The sequence below is a fragment of the Octopus bimaculoides genome, chromosome 25, assembly GCF_046866305.1.
Source record: "Octopus bimaculoides isolate indiv1 chromosome 25, ASM4686630v1, whole genome shotgun sequence".
NCBI classification, from domain to species: domain Eukaryota; kingdom Metazoa; phylum Mollusca; class Cephalopoda; order Octopoda; family Octopodidae; genus Octopus; species Octopus bimaculoides.
The window spans coordinates 34,008,900-34,023,899 of record NC_142952.1 but is presented as its reverse complement, the minus strand read 5'-3'; the positions used below and the strand labels follow the sequence as shown (position 1 = coordinate 34,023,899).

The 15,000-nt window shown below is 40.4% G+C and overlaps 1 protein-coding gene across 1 annotated transcript in view; it reads right to left on the bottom strand.

The window, feature by feature from the left end:
- LOC106873770 (E3 ubiquitin-protein ligase RNF19A) overlaps nucleotides 1–15,000 on the bottom strand; it is a 94,969-nt gene that overhangs the window by 24,310 nt on the left and 55,659 nt on the right. The window contains 1 exon segment of the mRNA XM_089342303.1: nucleotides 1,371–2,202. Coding sequence (XP_089198429.1) covers nucleotides 1,371–2,167 — 797 coding nt within the window. The 5' untranslated portion in view covers nucleotides 2,168–2,202.

Below are 15,000 nucleotides of genomic sequence, written 5' to 3'. Positions count from 1 at the left end.
CTACCCTACAATATTGTACTAAAAATAATTACCTCATTAAAATTTCGAAGCTATGAGATAATGCATGATTAATGCAAAGCCATGTGAACGAATAAGCACAATAACTGAGTGAGTAAACAAATGACAAACGATTAAAACAGATGTTATCTTTCTATCATCGAGAGGAGTGGTGGTCGCAAGTGGTTCTGTATCAAAAGGAATAAATTACACTTAATTGTAACCAAACACCGCAATGGTTGTGTGTACATAAATAAGCAGAAATTTCCAAGAATGTTATTGTTCACAAATGCTTGACTCATCGTCATTATCATTACTACTGAATGTCCATCATGCAGCTGGCATGGGTTGGCCAGTTCAACAGGATATAATAACTAGACTGATCTCCAGTCTAGTTCATTTTAGACTGGTTTCTATGCCTGGATGCCCTTCCTGACACCAACCACTTTACACAGTGTACTGGGTGCTTTTTACGTGGCACCAGCATTAGTGAGGTTACAGAGTAACTCGCAATACAAGGCCCCTCGGCATAGTAAGGTGATGCAGTCTTGAGGGGAGGGGGCTTTGTGCTTGGTGTTGAGAGATTAATGTATGACGGAGGAACAGGAAGGTGTCTGACTGTAGAGGAGATACATGATTGACAACAACAACTCCCTAAAAACTCCTTGGGGGTCATTGGGGGCATTACAGCCCAGCTGCACATCTATAGCAAGAAAGCTTGGTGGAGCCCATCCCCCTCCAGGCTAAACTCGTTTTTGTCAGCTGTGTGGACTGGAGCAACATGAAATGAAGCGTTTTGCTCAAGAACACAACAGATTGCTCGGTCCAGGGATTGAAACCACAATCTTATGGTCGTGAATCCAACATCCTAACCACTAAACCACATGCCTCCACTAGTGGTACTCGTTTCTACAGCTGAGTGGACTGGAGCAATGTGAAGTGGAGTGTTTTGCTCAAGAATACAATGCATCACCTGGTCCAGGGATTGAAACCACAATCTTATGATTGTGAATCCAGCACCCTAACCACTAAGCCACATGCCTCCCCAAGGTTACCCTAGCTGAAAAGGAAGAAAGGATGGTGGTGCAGTTTTAGAACATAGCCTCAGGACACTAAGTAGATAGAGGGAGGATGGCCATGTCAGGAGGTTCAGGAGAGCGGGAAAGGAGAGCGGGAAGGGAGAGCGGGAAGGGAGAGCGGGAAGGGAGAGCGGGAAGGGAGAGCGGGAAGGGAGAGTAGAGATGTAGACAGGCATTCACTTCACTCACACCATGCAATATATACAATATATACTAAAACAAAAACAAAGAAATGAAACAAAATATATGAAATGACAAACAAAATTTTTTAAAATTTCGGAATGCGCAACTCACCCACAATTTGGAGCAGGGCACCATCTTGCATCAGGGTTTGAAACCAGTACCCGCCGGACCATAAAGTCTTCATACTTCTGTATGAGGACTGGGTCCTTAAGTATCATTTTTATGTCATTCGGGTGGAAACGCTCTGCACACTCGGGGCAGGCAATATTCACCCGGCTTTCCATAATCTCAATCCGGAGATATTGTTTAAGGCAGTCAATACACGAGCGATGAAAACAGGTGCTAATATTAGGGTAGAGCTCTTCAGGATATTCGGATAGACATAGCGGACATTCCCGTTCAGGGGCACTCGATTGCTGCGATTGTTGTTGTTGCTGCTGCTGTTGTTGTTGTTGTGGCTGCTGATTTTGCTGCTGTAGCAGTTGATTTTGTTGCTGTTGTAGATTTTGTAGTTGTTGTAGTTGTTGTTGCTGCTGTTGTAGATTTTGTTGCTGCTGTTGTTGTTGTTGTTGCTGTTGGGTTGCGTCTTGGAGTAGGTGTGTTGCTGGCTGTGTTGAGGCCTCTGATAAGTAGACATTCTGTGTGGGATACGACGACACGGGTAAGGAATCTGAAGATGAAGAGGACGATGAATGCCCAGTTCTGCTGTATTTGTTGTCAATGAGGTTGGTATTGGTGATGCTGCTCTCAGAGCGGCTGTCCAAATCGATGCTGGCCTGCGATTTGGAGCGCCGGTGGTGCGAGTAGAATATCCGCCTGAGAGAGAAACGAGCAGAACTCTTCCTCTTTTCTGAACTCTTCGACGAACTCGAAGTTGTGGAGACGACTTCTTTGTCCTTCCCTTTCATCTTCACAGCTTTGCTTTTAGTTCAACAGATCATGTCTGAAAAACATAAAAAGTTATTTTAGAAGACATCTTTCAATAAATATATGTTTGGCAAATGAAAATATGAAATTCAAGTATTTTAGTAAATAACCCAGTGGTAATTTACAGCACCAACAAAGAATATGTATGTGTGTGTATATTTTAAATATATATATACCGTAAATCCTCGAGTATAGTCCGCCCTTGCATATAATACGCAGGGGATTTTTAGGGGGCTGTACCTCTGAAAAACCTAAACCTTGTGTATAATACGCACCCCTTCTCTAACTTGAGTCAAGGAGGTCTATATAACGTCCTTGGTTTGTAAACATATATACGGTAACGTCCTTTATTATTATTATTGTATATATAATATAATTCGAACGTGTAGCTTTTTTGTGCACTTTGTTTGCAGAAAATAAAGAAATAACAGTAATTAACGTCAGTGAAAAATAAATATTAAGTAAATTACCTTTACATATTTATCACTATTAGTTACAAGCCCAACATCACAAAATGCGTCTGAATAAACATTGCCGGGCAGCAAATAGAGATTCGGACATTGCTTAGAAAATATTTTTCATTTTTAACCTCGCATATAGTACGCACTAGGGATTTTGACCTTTAAACTTTGGGGGAAAAATGCGGTTTATACTCGAGGATTTACAGTATGTGCTTGAGAAGACCTGTTGAGTCAAGTGAAGTTGTAGTAGTGGCTGATGCCAATGCTGTCTGACTGGTACCCATGTACCAGGTAATACAGGTGACCATACTGGTGTAGTGGTCCATACTCCACGCCACTACCCTGATCACTTTCACCTCCCACCCTGGTGCCACATAGACAAAGAACTTGCAGCGACAGCATTAACATCAGCAACCAAAGATGGCGGGGCAGGAGAGGTCGGGGAAGAAGAGGAAGCTACTAGGAAACAATTATTGGCCAATCAATCATATGGAACCAGGTACAGTGTTAAACAGGTGTGTAATTCATCGTGTGTGTGTGTGTGTGTGTGTGTGTGTGTGTGTGTGTGTGTGTGACTATGCTAAGAAGTTTGCTTCCCAACCCCATGGTTCCGAGTTCAATCTTACTGTGTGGCACTTTGGGCAAGTGTCATTTGCTATAGCCTTGGGCTGACCGAAGCCTTGCAAGTGGATTTTGGGAGATGGAAACTGAAAGAAGCCCATGTACATATATATATATGGCGGTACCCCAGCATGGCCACAGCCTTAGGGCTGAAACATAAAAGAATAAAATATATATATATATATATATATATATATATATATACATACACGTGTGCGTGTCATTGAGTGGATTTGGTACATGGAAACTGAAAGAAGCCAATCATATGTGTGTGTGTATGTGTGTGCATATACACACGTGCATGTGTACATATTTACATGTGTCTTTGGATTTACTTTTGTCCTCCACCAACACTTGACAACCAGTGGTGGTTTGTTCATGTCCCCGTAACTTAGTGGTTTGCCAAAAGACACTGATGGAATAAGTAACAGGCTTAACAAAAGGAATGTACTGGGGCTGATTTATTTGACTAATCCCATCAAGGTAGTGCCCCAGCATGGCCACAGTCCAATGACTCCAAACTACTAAAAAGGTACATTATATATATATATATATATATATATATATATATATAGAGAGAGAGAGAGAGAGAGAGAGAGAGAGATAGGGAGAGAGAGAGACAGAGATATAGAGAGAAAGACAGATATATATATATAGAGAGAGAGACAGAGATATATAGAGACAGAGAGATATAGGGAGAGAGAGAGACAGAGAGATATAGAGAAAAAGAGACAGAGAGATATATAGAGAGAGAATATTCTCCGAGTAGATGAAGGAGGAGTGATTTTTGTGGTTTAATGCATTAACATGAGTGAATGGAGACAGAAATTACTTATTAAACAGAACCCGCAACTGAATAGGAAAAACACTGTTGATATGAACGATCATATGTGGATGTGTGTATATATACATGTGTATATATGTATATATATATCTTCGTGTGGGCAGTTATGTATGTACATCAATATACATTCGTGTGTGTGTGTGTGTGTGTGAGTGTATTTATATATAGACAAAGAGAGATGTGATGGAGAACAAGGTGCGTTGAGGGGTGAGAAAGAGGAAGGGCCAGACCAGGGTGAGAAAGAGGAGGGAAAACAAGAGAGGACCGTTGCCATGACAACCATCACAAACAATCCTCTCGCTCCGATCCCCCCTCCCCCCACGACCACATGAGATACAATGCAAGACAAAGAACAAAGGCAGATTGTCAGACACATGGAAGATAACATGAAAGAAAACAACAAAAAAAAAAACAACTGTACAGGGAGAAAGAGAGAGGGTGGCAGGGAGAGGAGAGCAGATAAACTAGACAAAGAAATATATAAGAATAGGTGGGGGGGGGGGTAGAGGTGGTGATTAATTATATTCACATTAATTAATGTCTACTATAGTTGGGTGAACACACACACACACAGCATCAAATTTGCGGTGATCACTAATTCTGTCTGTTGCTATGGTTTATTGCAACCACTTCACTGCATTCACCACCACCACCACCACCACCCTGCCCAACTCTACCCCACACACACTCTGGAAATATCAGCCTACTACAGTGCCTCTCAACCATTTTTTACGACTGGGCCCCTTTTAATCCCTATTTTACTCAGGTGGTCCCTCATAACCATTCGATGTTTAAAAAAATCCTTTTATATTCTAATAATTATATATTATAAAGATTCATATATAACAAAAGTTGTTTATATATATATATATATATATATATATATATATATATATATATATATATATATATAAGTCCTGGGGTCAATTTGCTTGACTAGAGGTGGTGCTCCAGCATGGCCGCAGTCAAATGACTGAAACAAGTAAAAGAATATATATGAATGTGTGTGTGTGTGTGTGTGTGTATATATATATATATATATATATATATATATATATTTTTATTCTTTTACTTGTTTCAGTCATTTGACTGCGGCCAGGCTGTAGCACCACCTTAAATGTTTTTTAGTCAAACAAATCGACCACAGAATTATTCTTTGTAAGCCTAGTACTTATTCTATCGCTAAGTTATGTGGACGTAAACACACCAACATCGGTTCTCAAACAATGGTGGGTGCGGGGAGACAGACAGACACACAATGGGCTTCTTTCAGTCTCTGTCTACCAAATCTACCCAATGCTCTAACCACTGAACCATGCAACTTCAATCAGCAGGAATTTAATAACAGCAATTATTTGTAGAGGTAGAACGATGGCAGGTTGGAGTGGGTGAGTGTTAATCTGAGCTGCCGCTGGAGTACAGATGTTTGACCCTTTTCAATACGAACCCAAAGTTTCAAAACCTTGCTATTTCATAAAGGGTCATGGGATATTTCAAGTGGAAAGCAGCAAGTGGCCGAACTGTTAGCAGACCAGGCAAAATGCTTAGAAATAGTTGTGAAATCACCCTCAGATCACACCCAAACATCTGGAAGTGCTAAAGACGCATTTGATGTTGTAGTCCAAGTTGCACTGTGGATACAAGACGGTGGTCAAAGGTGGAGCATCTGATTAAGGTCTACTCAGTCAGGAAGGACTTGTGGTTAAACAAAAACTGGGACCAATGTGGACATCTTTATATGGTTATTTGATCTGCTAGAAATAACAGCTAAATGTCGTTGAAACTATTTTACAAAGGGAATGACACATTGGATAGTGTAGACCTAGATGGACTGTGACTAATGGGCACATTGGATAATGTAGTCCCAGATACACTGAATGATGGGCACATTGGATAACGTAGTCCTAGATACATTATGACTGAGGGATACATTGGATATATTGGGACATAAGGATACACTGGATAATGTAGTCCTAGATACATTATGTCAGACAAAAAGACAGAATGGTCAAAAATAAGCCAAAGTCTTTGGTCTTATGTCTGCTCGTCCAAGGCTGACCTGGGCCTATCTGACATCAACGACCCATCCCTGACTTCATGGCAAAAATAGATATTGAAAAAGCCACACAGACAGAATGAGAGAGAGAGAAGGAGGCCCACAAACGAGCTAAGCTGTGGTGGTGGTGCTTAAGAAACAAAACAGAAAACAAAAACAAAAACAAAATCAATAAGTCTGTACAGTCAGAACTAATATAGACTATAGATAGATAGATAGATGATCGTTTTAATGTTATCAATTGCAGGAAAGTTAGTAGGTATTGATGTGAAGGAGGAGGAAGAACGAGTTTAGGTGGGGAAAATCAGGTGACATGTGATGGTGTGCACATGTAACAGCTTGCATTTAAGGACAACTCTGTGTGTGTGTACGATTATGTTGGGATAAAAGTATGGAGAAAAAGAGAGCAAAAAGTGAAAGTAAAAAAAATAAGTTTAGAAATAATAGATTTCTAAATTTCTCAGAGAGATTTATGCAGTAGTGATATGATGAAGTAGTTGTATACTGTCAACTTAATGTGACAGTCCCATGAAGGGAATAATACTACTTTTGGTTAGACCTAGGAAGCGGTGCAGCTTCTTGTCGGCCTCGACACATTTCCTGTGTCCTTATATGTTCACAAGGGCTTGACAGGCATCTCCAACTAGCAGGTCATGCTACTCCAGACTGATGACAAGCAAAGACTCAGAAACATGTCTCTGGATGCAGGCTTAGCTAAGTGGAGGTGCTTGTCTCCCCCTTGTAAACATAAGGACACAGGAAATGTGTCAAGGCCGACAGGAAGTGGTGCAGCTTCCTAGGTCTAACCAACAGTAGTATTATTCCCTTCAGGGGACTGTCACATTAAGTTGACAGCATACAACTACTTAAAAAAAATAGGTATTTTTCGATATTATTATTACTACTATTATTATTATTATTATTCAGGTCACTGCCTGGAAGCGAACTCGAAATCTTGTGGTTAGTAGCCCACGCTCTTAACCACTATGCCATATGCTCGTGGGCAAAAAAAAAAAATAGTATAGGTACATGAAGGTGTGAGGGCAATGTTGCATGTGGAGAAAGGGCACATGAGTGAAAGGGAGGGAAATGCATGAGAGAGAGAGAGAGAGAGAGAGAGAGAGAGAGAGAGTGAAGTACATACAACCAAGGACAGGTATGTGTGTAAGACAGGGCAAGCATGCACAAGAGCGGAGGTAATGCACACATACACACAGCCATGAAGGCATGGCTACGTGGTAAGAAGCTTGCTTCTCAACCACATGGTTCTGGGTTCAGTCCCATAGCAAGTCTCTACTATAGTCCCAGGCCAAACAAACCCCTGCAAGTGGATTTGGTAGATGGAAATTGAAAGAGGTCCAATGTGTACTTCAATTTTTTAAGACAATATGGTAGAGTGTGATTTGTAAGAGATTTGGTCTCTATTTTCAGCAAGTCAAGCAACTCGGTAGAGTCTCCCATGTTAGATTCACAAAAATTAGAGGATAGTTTGTTTTTTTTTGTTACAATAAGCAACTGCAAAGTTTAAAACCAGGCAAATGTCAGCCTTTTCACCAACTCACTGCATCGTGCCCAAGGACAGAGAAACGACAGAACTTCCATGTGGTGTTTGACATGTTTACATTAACAGATGGAATCAGTTAAGAAACAGCAGAAATCCTGCAATCGGTAGGCGAGGAGGAAAGGAGGGGGGGGTGATATAACAAACAATTCTTATGAACAGATGGTGATGATGATGATGGTGGTGGTAGTGGTGACAATGGTGGTGATAACGATAGCAGAGATAACGATGCCCCGGCAGCAATGGCAGGAACGGTAGTGGCAGCGGCAATGATGGCAATAGTGGCGGCGATGATGGTGGCGGTGGTGGTGGTGGTGGTGGTGGCAATAAGATGATGCTGAAGATGATGACGGCAATGATGACAGGGAGAACGAGGTAAAAATGAAGTCAGACAATGGAAAAACATGGAAAAATAAATAACGAAACAAATAAACATTACATAAAATGCTATTTAAACAAACAAACAAACAAAAAAAAGGAGAGAAAAAAAAACAAAAAGAAAACCATTTTTGCTGCCATTTGCTGCCACTAAGAATTATGTTGTTTGTCATGGTGCCAGAGTTGAAGAAATTGCTCTAGAAATTTTGGATTCAGAGACAATATCAATGTTATTCCGTGAATATAAGAATAATATTATTGAACAGACTTCTGATTAAATGCATTCCAGATGTGACTATCTAGTCTGCGCAGACAGTGCACTTATGTGTCTTTTCTTTCTTTCAGTAGGACTGAGGTGTGTGATCTGATAGATTTGGCAACTATTTCTAGGGCCCCTAATTCTCACAGAGAACCTTTTTATTTGTCAGAATGACGGTGCTGTGATTGTTCAAGAACTTTACATTTATGGCACAGGAATGGCTGTGTGCAGGCATGGACATGGTTGTGTGGAAAAATTTCGCTTGTAGGTTCAGTCCCACTGCATGGCACCCTATACAAGTGTTGACCAAAGCCTTGTGAATGGATCTGCTAGACAGAAACTGAAAGAAGCCCTATTGTGTTTATGTATGAACATAATCGCAGGCATGGCTGTATGGTAAGAAGCTTGCTTCCCAACCACATGGTTCTGGGTTCAGTTCCACTGCATGGCACCTTGGGCAAGTGTCTTGTACAATAGCCTCAGGCTGACCAAAGCCTTGTGAGTGAATTTGGTAAGTGGATTTGGTAGACGGAAATTGAAAGAAGCCTATTGTGCTTATGTGTGAAATGAAGAGTTTTGCTCAAGAACACAATGTGCCACCCAGTCAGGGAATCAAACCCACGATCTAATGATCACGAGTGCAACAGCCTAACCACTGTGTGTGTGTGTGTGTCTTATCACTACTTGACAACCAGTGTTGGTGTGTTTACATCCTCTCAACTTAGCAGTTCAGTAAAAGAGACTGACAGAATAAGTACCAGGCTTTAAAAAAATGCAAGTATAGAGTCAACTTGTTCAGCGATGAAAAACAGAAAAACAAAAATAGGAAAAAACCCCTTCAAAGTGGTGCCCCAGTATGGCCACAGTCCAATGAATGGAACAAGTAAAAAATAAAAACAAATGAGACTTACACAAAGGGAAAGGTTACCTGAAAAGGTAAGGGACTGAGCCCTCATCCATTTAAAACTGGTGGCACTTCAATTCAGTGCTCCTTAGGGTTTACCACAGCAACCCCACCTAAACATCAGTTTAACTCAATCCCTTACCACAAACATCAATTCATATTCAACCACACAAACACAGCTGCCAAGACAGGATAATGTTAAAACAAGACAAACAGCCACTACATGGTCACTCAACTTGCTAGAGATAGCAGTCAAATCTTCCTGAAACCACACACTACCACTACTAAATATGGAAAGAACACACTAAATAATGTAGCCAGCCATACATGGCAATAAATAGATAGGAGAGCCACAACTGGAGTGCCTTTAATTAATTATGACCCTGCTCAATCAGGACTGACCGACTCGGTGTTAAACAACAGCAAAATCAAGAATCACAACTCCATGGAGAACAGCTAGGGAGCCATTTGATCTGCTAAAAACAGCCAAACCTCTCACAAATTCCATGCTGACAGGGCTGTGCCTTCAAGGTTTACCTGGAGCTACCCAACAAATAAAAACATGCAGGTTATTAAGGTAAGAGAGAATAGTTTTGAACTTACAATGTTATCTAGTGTGACAGCGTAACAAAGCTACTTAGCGCCATGTTCAACATGGATGATCACCATTGCGAAAAATATATAACTGGAAGAAAAAATAAATAAAATGTCAGTTTATATACACACCTCTCTGTCTCTCTACACACACCTCTCTGTCTCTCTACACACACAAACAATATAGATATATATCTTTTTACATCCGCTTTCTATGCTGACACGAACTGGACAGACTACATATATTCACACACACACAAACATAGAATCATCAAAGATCTGGTTTCAATGCCACACTTCAACGAGTCAAAAAGATTACATCATGCTCTCACACCTGGTTTAATTTGTTATTTCAGTTTTGTAATTTCTTTTTTATAAGAAAATCCCAAACAAGATGAGAGGCCACTTAGAGTATGACACTACAAAGGAGAAATCAGAATGAAAGGAATGGCTTGAAAAAGAGCTCGGGTCTTAAGAAGGAAGAAAACAATGAGATGAAAGAGAGTTCCAAAGTATGGTAGCTTGAGGGAAAAAGCTACGACAGTTGAAAGATTTCCTTATTCATGGAAGTACAACAGCATTCGGATGAAAATGTTCTGAGTTTCAAATCGGGGAAGATGGCAGAAAGGGATTTGAAACTATGAGGGAAAGTTCATCAGAGCATTTCCTGTGGTAGTTACAACAGAATAGACTAAGACTAAGACTAGTCACAGTGCTGTGACAAGGGTTGCAGAGTTGAAGCAAGAGAGGGACCCATCAAATCAGAGACTCACTTCTGAACCTGATCAAGAAGATAACTATAGACTACATAACTATATACCACAGAAAAGCACCCATGTGGCGCCGCATAGAAACATCCATGTGGAACCATATAGAAGTGTCCATGTGGAACCATGTGGAACCATGTAGAAGCACCCAGCACATACTGTAAAGTGATTGGCATTAGGAAGGGCCTCCAGCCGTAGAAACACATGCCAAATCAGAGTAGAGTCTGGCGCAGCCCCTCAACTTGCCAGCCCAGGTCAAACCATCCAACCCTTGCCAGCATGGACAACAGACATTATGATGATGATGATGATGATATACACACATCTACATGTACATATATAACTATCTATGTGCATATGTGTATGACTGTAAACATATCGTTGCTTTAACATCTACTCTTCCATACTTGCCGGAGTCAGAATTTTATCTAAGCTGGATACCCTTCCTGTCCCCAACCCTCACCTGTTTCCAAGGTCATTCCACTCTGGCTGGACAGGTTTTCATGGAAGATTGAAAACGAAGGACACTGCTTGTATGACAGTGATACTCGTTTACAACAAACACACGCTGTTAAGACAAGGAGACACCAACACACACAGGGCTTCTTTCAGTTTTTCTTTTACCAAAGACATTGTTCAACCCAAGACTATGAACAGAAAATACCCAAACTGCCATGCAGTGTGGTTGAACCCAGAGCCATATATCTCTGAAGCAAAACTTCTTACCCACACAACCATGCTTGCACATACACCATTTTTCCTAAGCTATGTCTACACACACACAGCTATATCTACATTATAACTATCTCTCATATATAATTTATTTTTCCCTAACTAGATCAACATCTACACACACACACACACGTGCAATGTAGTTACAGCTATACTTAAATTATATATAATTATCTACATATATCTACAAATTACATTCCTATCTATTATATCTCTCTATCAATCTATCTTATATCTATCTATCTACCTATCTCACATCTATATCTATCTATCTATATATATATATATATATATATATATATATATTACATTATATATATATATTACATATGTGTATGTATATATATATATTACATATGTGTATGTATATATATATGTTTACATATACTCAGATATGTGTATAGGAAGAGGGAAGGCAAAGCGAGACTCCCCCTCTTTACCCACCAACTCCCCCCCCCCCGCCACCACCTTAATGATGTAGCTTTGGTATCCACCAACAACTGGAATCATTAAAACTCTTACCTGTTATCCAACAGACACCCACCACCACCACCACCACCACCACCACCACCACCACCACCACCCCGCAACGAACATTTGCAGTAAAAAAAAAATGCACTTGAGTTACGCCAACAGATTAATGAGAAGAGAAGGAAAAAACAAAAAAGGAAAGAAAACAGAAGGGAAAAAAAAGAAGAGAGATTCTTGAAAGAAACAGCTTAGTCTTCCTTTCTGTATGGCACAACCATCATCCTCATCACCACCATCACCAACCTCATCACTAACATCATCATTATCACATATTCACCACCCGCATCACAACCCCCCCACCCACCGTCATCATTATCGACTTCTTCACCACCATCACCACCACCACCTGTCTGGAGATGATACCTGGAGAAGGGGGTGGGGGAATGAACCAAGTGTGACAGCAACGGCAACTGTTTTGAGTTTATGCAGGTCAGCAATTTTGTGGGCAGGGGCTCAGTTGATGCCAATGTCTCCAGCATATGACTGGTACTTTATCAATCATGAACAGATGAAAAGCAAAAGTGACCTCCAGAGGATCTGGACTCAGAACAAAGAGCCAGAAGACATTCTTTAAGGCCTTATTGTCCAACAGGCTTTCTTTTATTGACCACAAGGGTCTGAGACATTGAGGACAATACATGGTGCCGTTTAAGTCGAGTAAAAGAAGTCAACAAGAATAAGGAGTTCTTTTATCAATAATAATGAATGTTTCTAATTTTGGCACAAGGCCAGCAACTTGGTGGTGGAGGGGGGGAAAAGAAAGTCGATTACGTTGACCCCAGTGTTCAACTAGTATTTATTTTATCAAGCCTGAAAGGATGAAGGGCAAAGTCAACTCCAGCAGCATTGAAACTCAGAACCTAAAATCGGAAAAAAATGCTATGGTAACGCTTCTTATTTCTTTACTACTCACAAGGGGCTACACACAGAGGGGACAAACAAGGACAGACAAACGGATTAAGTTGATTATATCGACCTCAGTGCGTAACTGGTACTTATTCAAATCGACCCCGAAAGGATGAAAGGGAAAGTCAACCTTGGCGAAATTTGAACTCAGAAGGTAGTGGTAAACGAAACACCGCTAAGCATTTTGCCCGGCGTGCTAATGTTTCTGCCAACTCGCTGCTAAGGTAACACTTCTGCCAACCCTGCCATCTTAATAATAATCCTTTCTAATTTTGGCAGCACAGGGCCAGCAATTTCGAAAGGAAGGGACAAGTTGATTACATTGACCCTGAAAGGCAAAGTTGACATCAGCAGGATTTGAACTCAGAACATAACAAGCCAGAAGAAAAGACATTAAAGCAATTTTATCTGATACACAAATAATTCTGCCAGCTCAAACCTTTAATAAAAAGAAATCCTTGATTTTACAGAAAAAAAAAAATTTCTAGATCAAGGTTTTCTTTTTTTATTTATCCTCAGGTATTTTTCTTTCTTACCTCTTTAATAACAAAAAAAAAAAAAAAAATGTACACACAAACCTATGCAAAATACCTCTTACATAATGACATTTTACAGGCGGACAGGTCAAGTACGCTTTACTGATATGCTCTTGAATAAACTGACTGAAAGAACAGAACAATCTTTGTCTCCTTTGTTGATGTTACGCATTCCTTTGACAATAAAGAGTCCATCACTAATCAACGTCACATGCACACCCATAATTAAAACACTCACAATAGCGCCGCAAAGGTGTTTGCCTACAAAGAGAAACACACACACACACACACAAAGTGACATACTTCATGCTGAACATACTTCAATCATTATTCATACAATTATTACCATAAACACTTTAGTGAAGAGCTGGTCTTTTTCTATTCTCTGATGCAACGTAAATAAAATGTCAGAAAGTCTAAAAGATTCCCTCAACCCACACCTTTGCAAAGGCGGAATGTTTTCACGTAGCAACTGAAATAAATTCTGGTTGACAGAACTGAGAGAGAGACGAACAGTACTCATCCGGCCATGGCAGGATGATTAGAAGTGTCAACATCTCAGTCTACTTAGTTGTAAGTCGGTCCAGAGAGTGGAAGGACACAGAATCTAGATCTACATAACCATTATTTTCATTATTATTATTATTATTATCATCATTATTATTATTATTATTAAGGCAGCGAGCTGGCAGAATTGTTAGCATGGCGGGCAAAATGCTTAGTGGCATTTCGTCCATCTTTACGTTCTGAGTTCAAATTCTGCTGAGGTTGGCTTTTGCCTTTCATCCATCTAGGGTCAATAAATTAAGTGTCAGTTGAGTACTTGGGGTTGACATAATCGACTTTCCTCCTCCCCCAAAATTTCAGGCCTTGTGCTGTTTGTAGAAAGTAGGCGTAGGAGTGGCTGTGTGGTAAGGGAAAGACACACTGGATAATGCCATCATTATTTCATGTCCACTTTTCCATGCCTGCATGGGTTGGATAGAATTTAATGAGGTAAGTTTTCTGCAACTGGATACCTTTCCTGTTGCTAGTTGTCACCTATTTCCAGGCAAGGCAATATTTCCCTAGGGCTGGACTTGGTTACATGGGAGACCAGAAACAAACAATACTGCTTACATGATGGTCAGGCTTGTCTACAATCACCATGTGATGTCAAGATAAGATGATAGATAAACACACACACACACAACGGGCTTCTTTCGGTTTCCATGTACAAAAAAGCACTCACAAGGGTTTGGTTGACCTGGGACTATATTACAAGACACTTGCCCAAGGCGCTGTGTAGCAGGACTGAACCTGAGACCTAAAGTTAAAGAGCAAGCTTCTTAACCACACAACCACTCTGTGCCTGTGGCTGCACTCTCCCACTCTCTCTATCTCTCTCTTTTATGAATGGATGTGTGTGTGTGTGTGTGTGTGTGTGTGTGTGTGTGTGTGTGTGTGTGTGTATATATATATCCACACACACACACATATCCACACACAAGACATTATTAAAAAATGGAGACCTATACATCTACTGAACTTGTTTATTACAGAATAATTCTCATTAAATTCGCATAAGATGGCAACGTGACACGTGTTTCTGCCACACAAGTATCCTGCTGTCGTTTGATGTAAGCATTTATAGGCGTTTAGTTGGATCAGTCTGCAATACACAT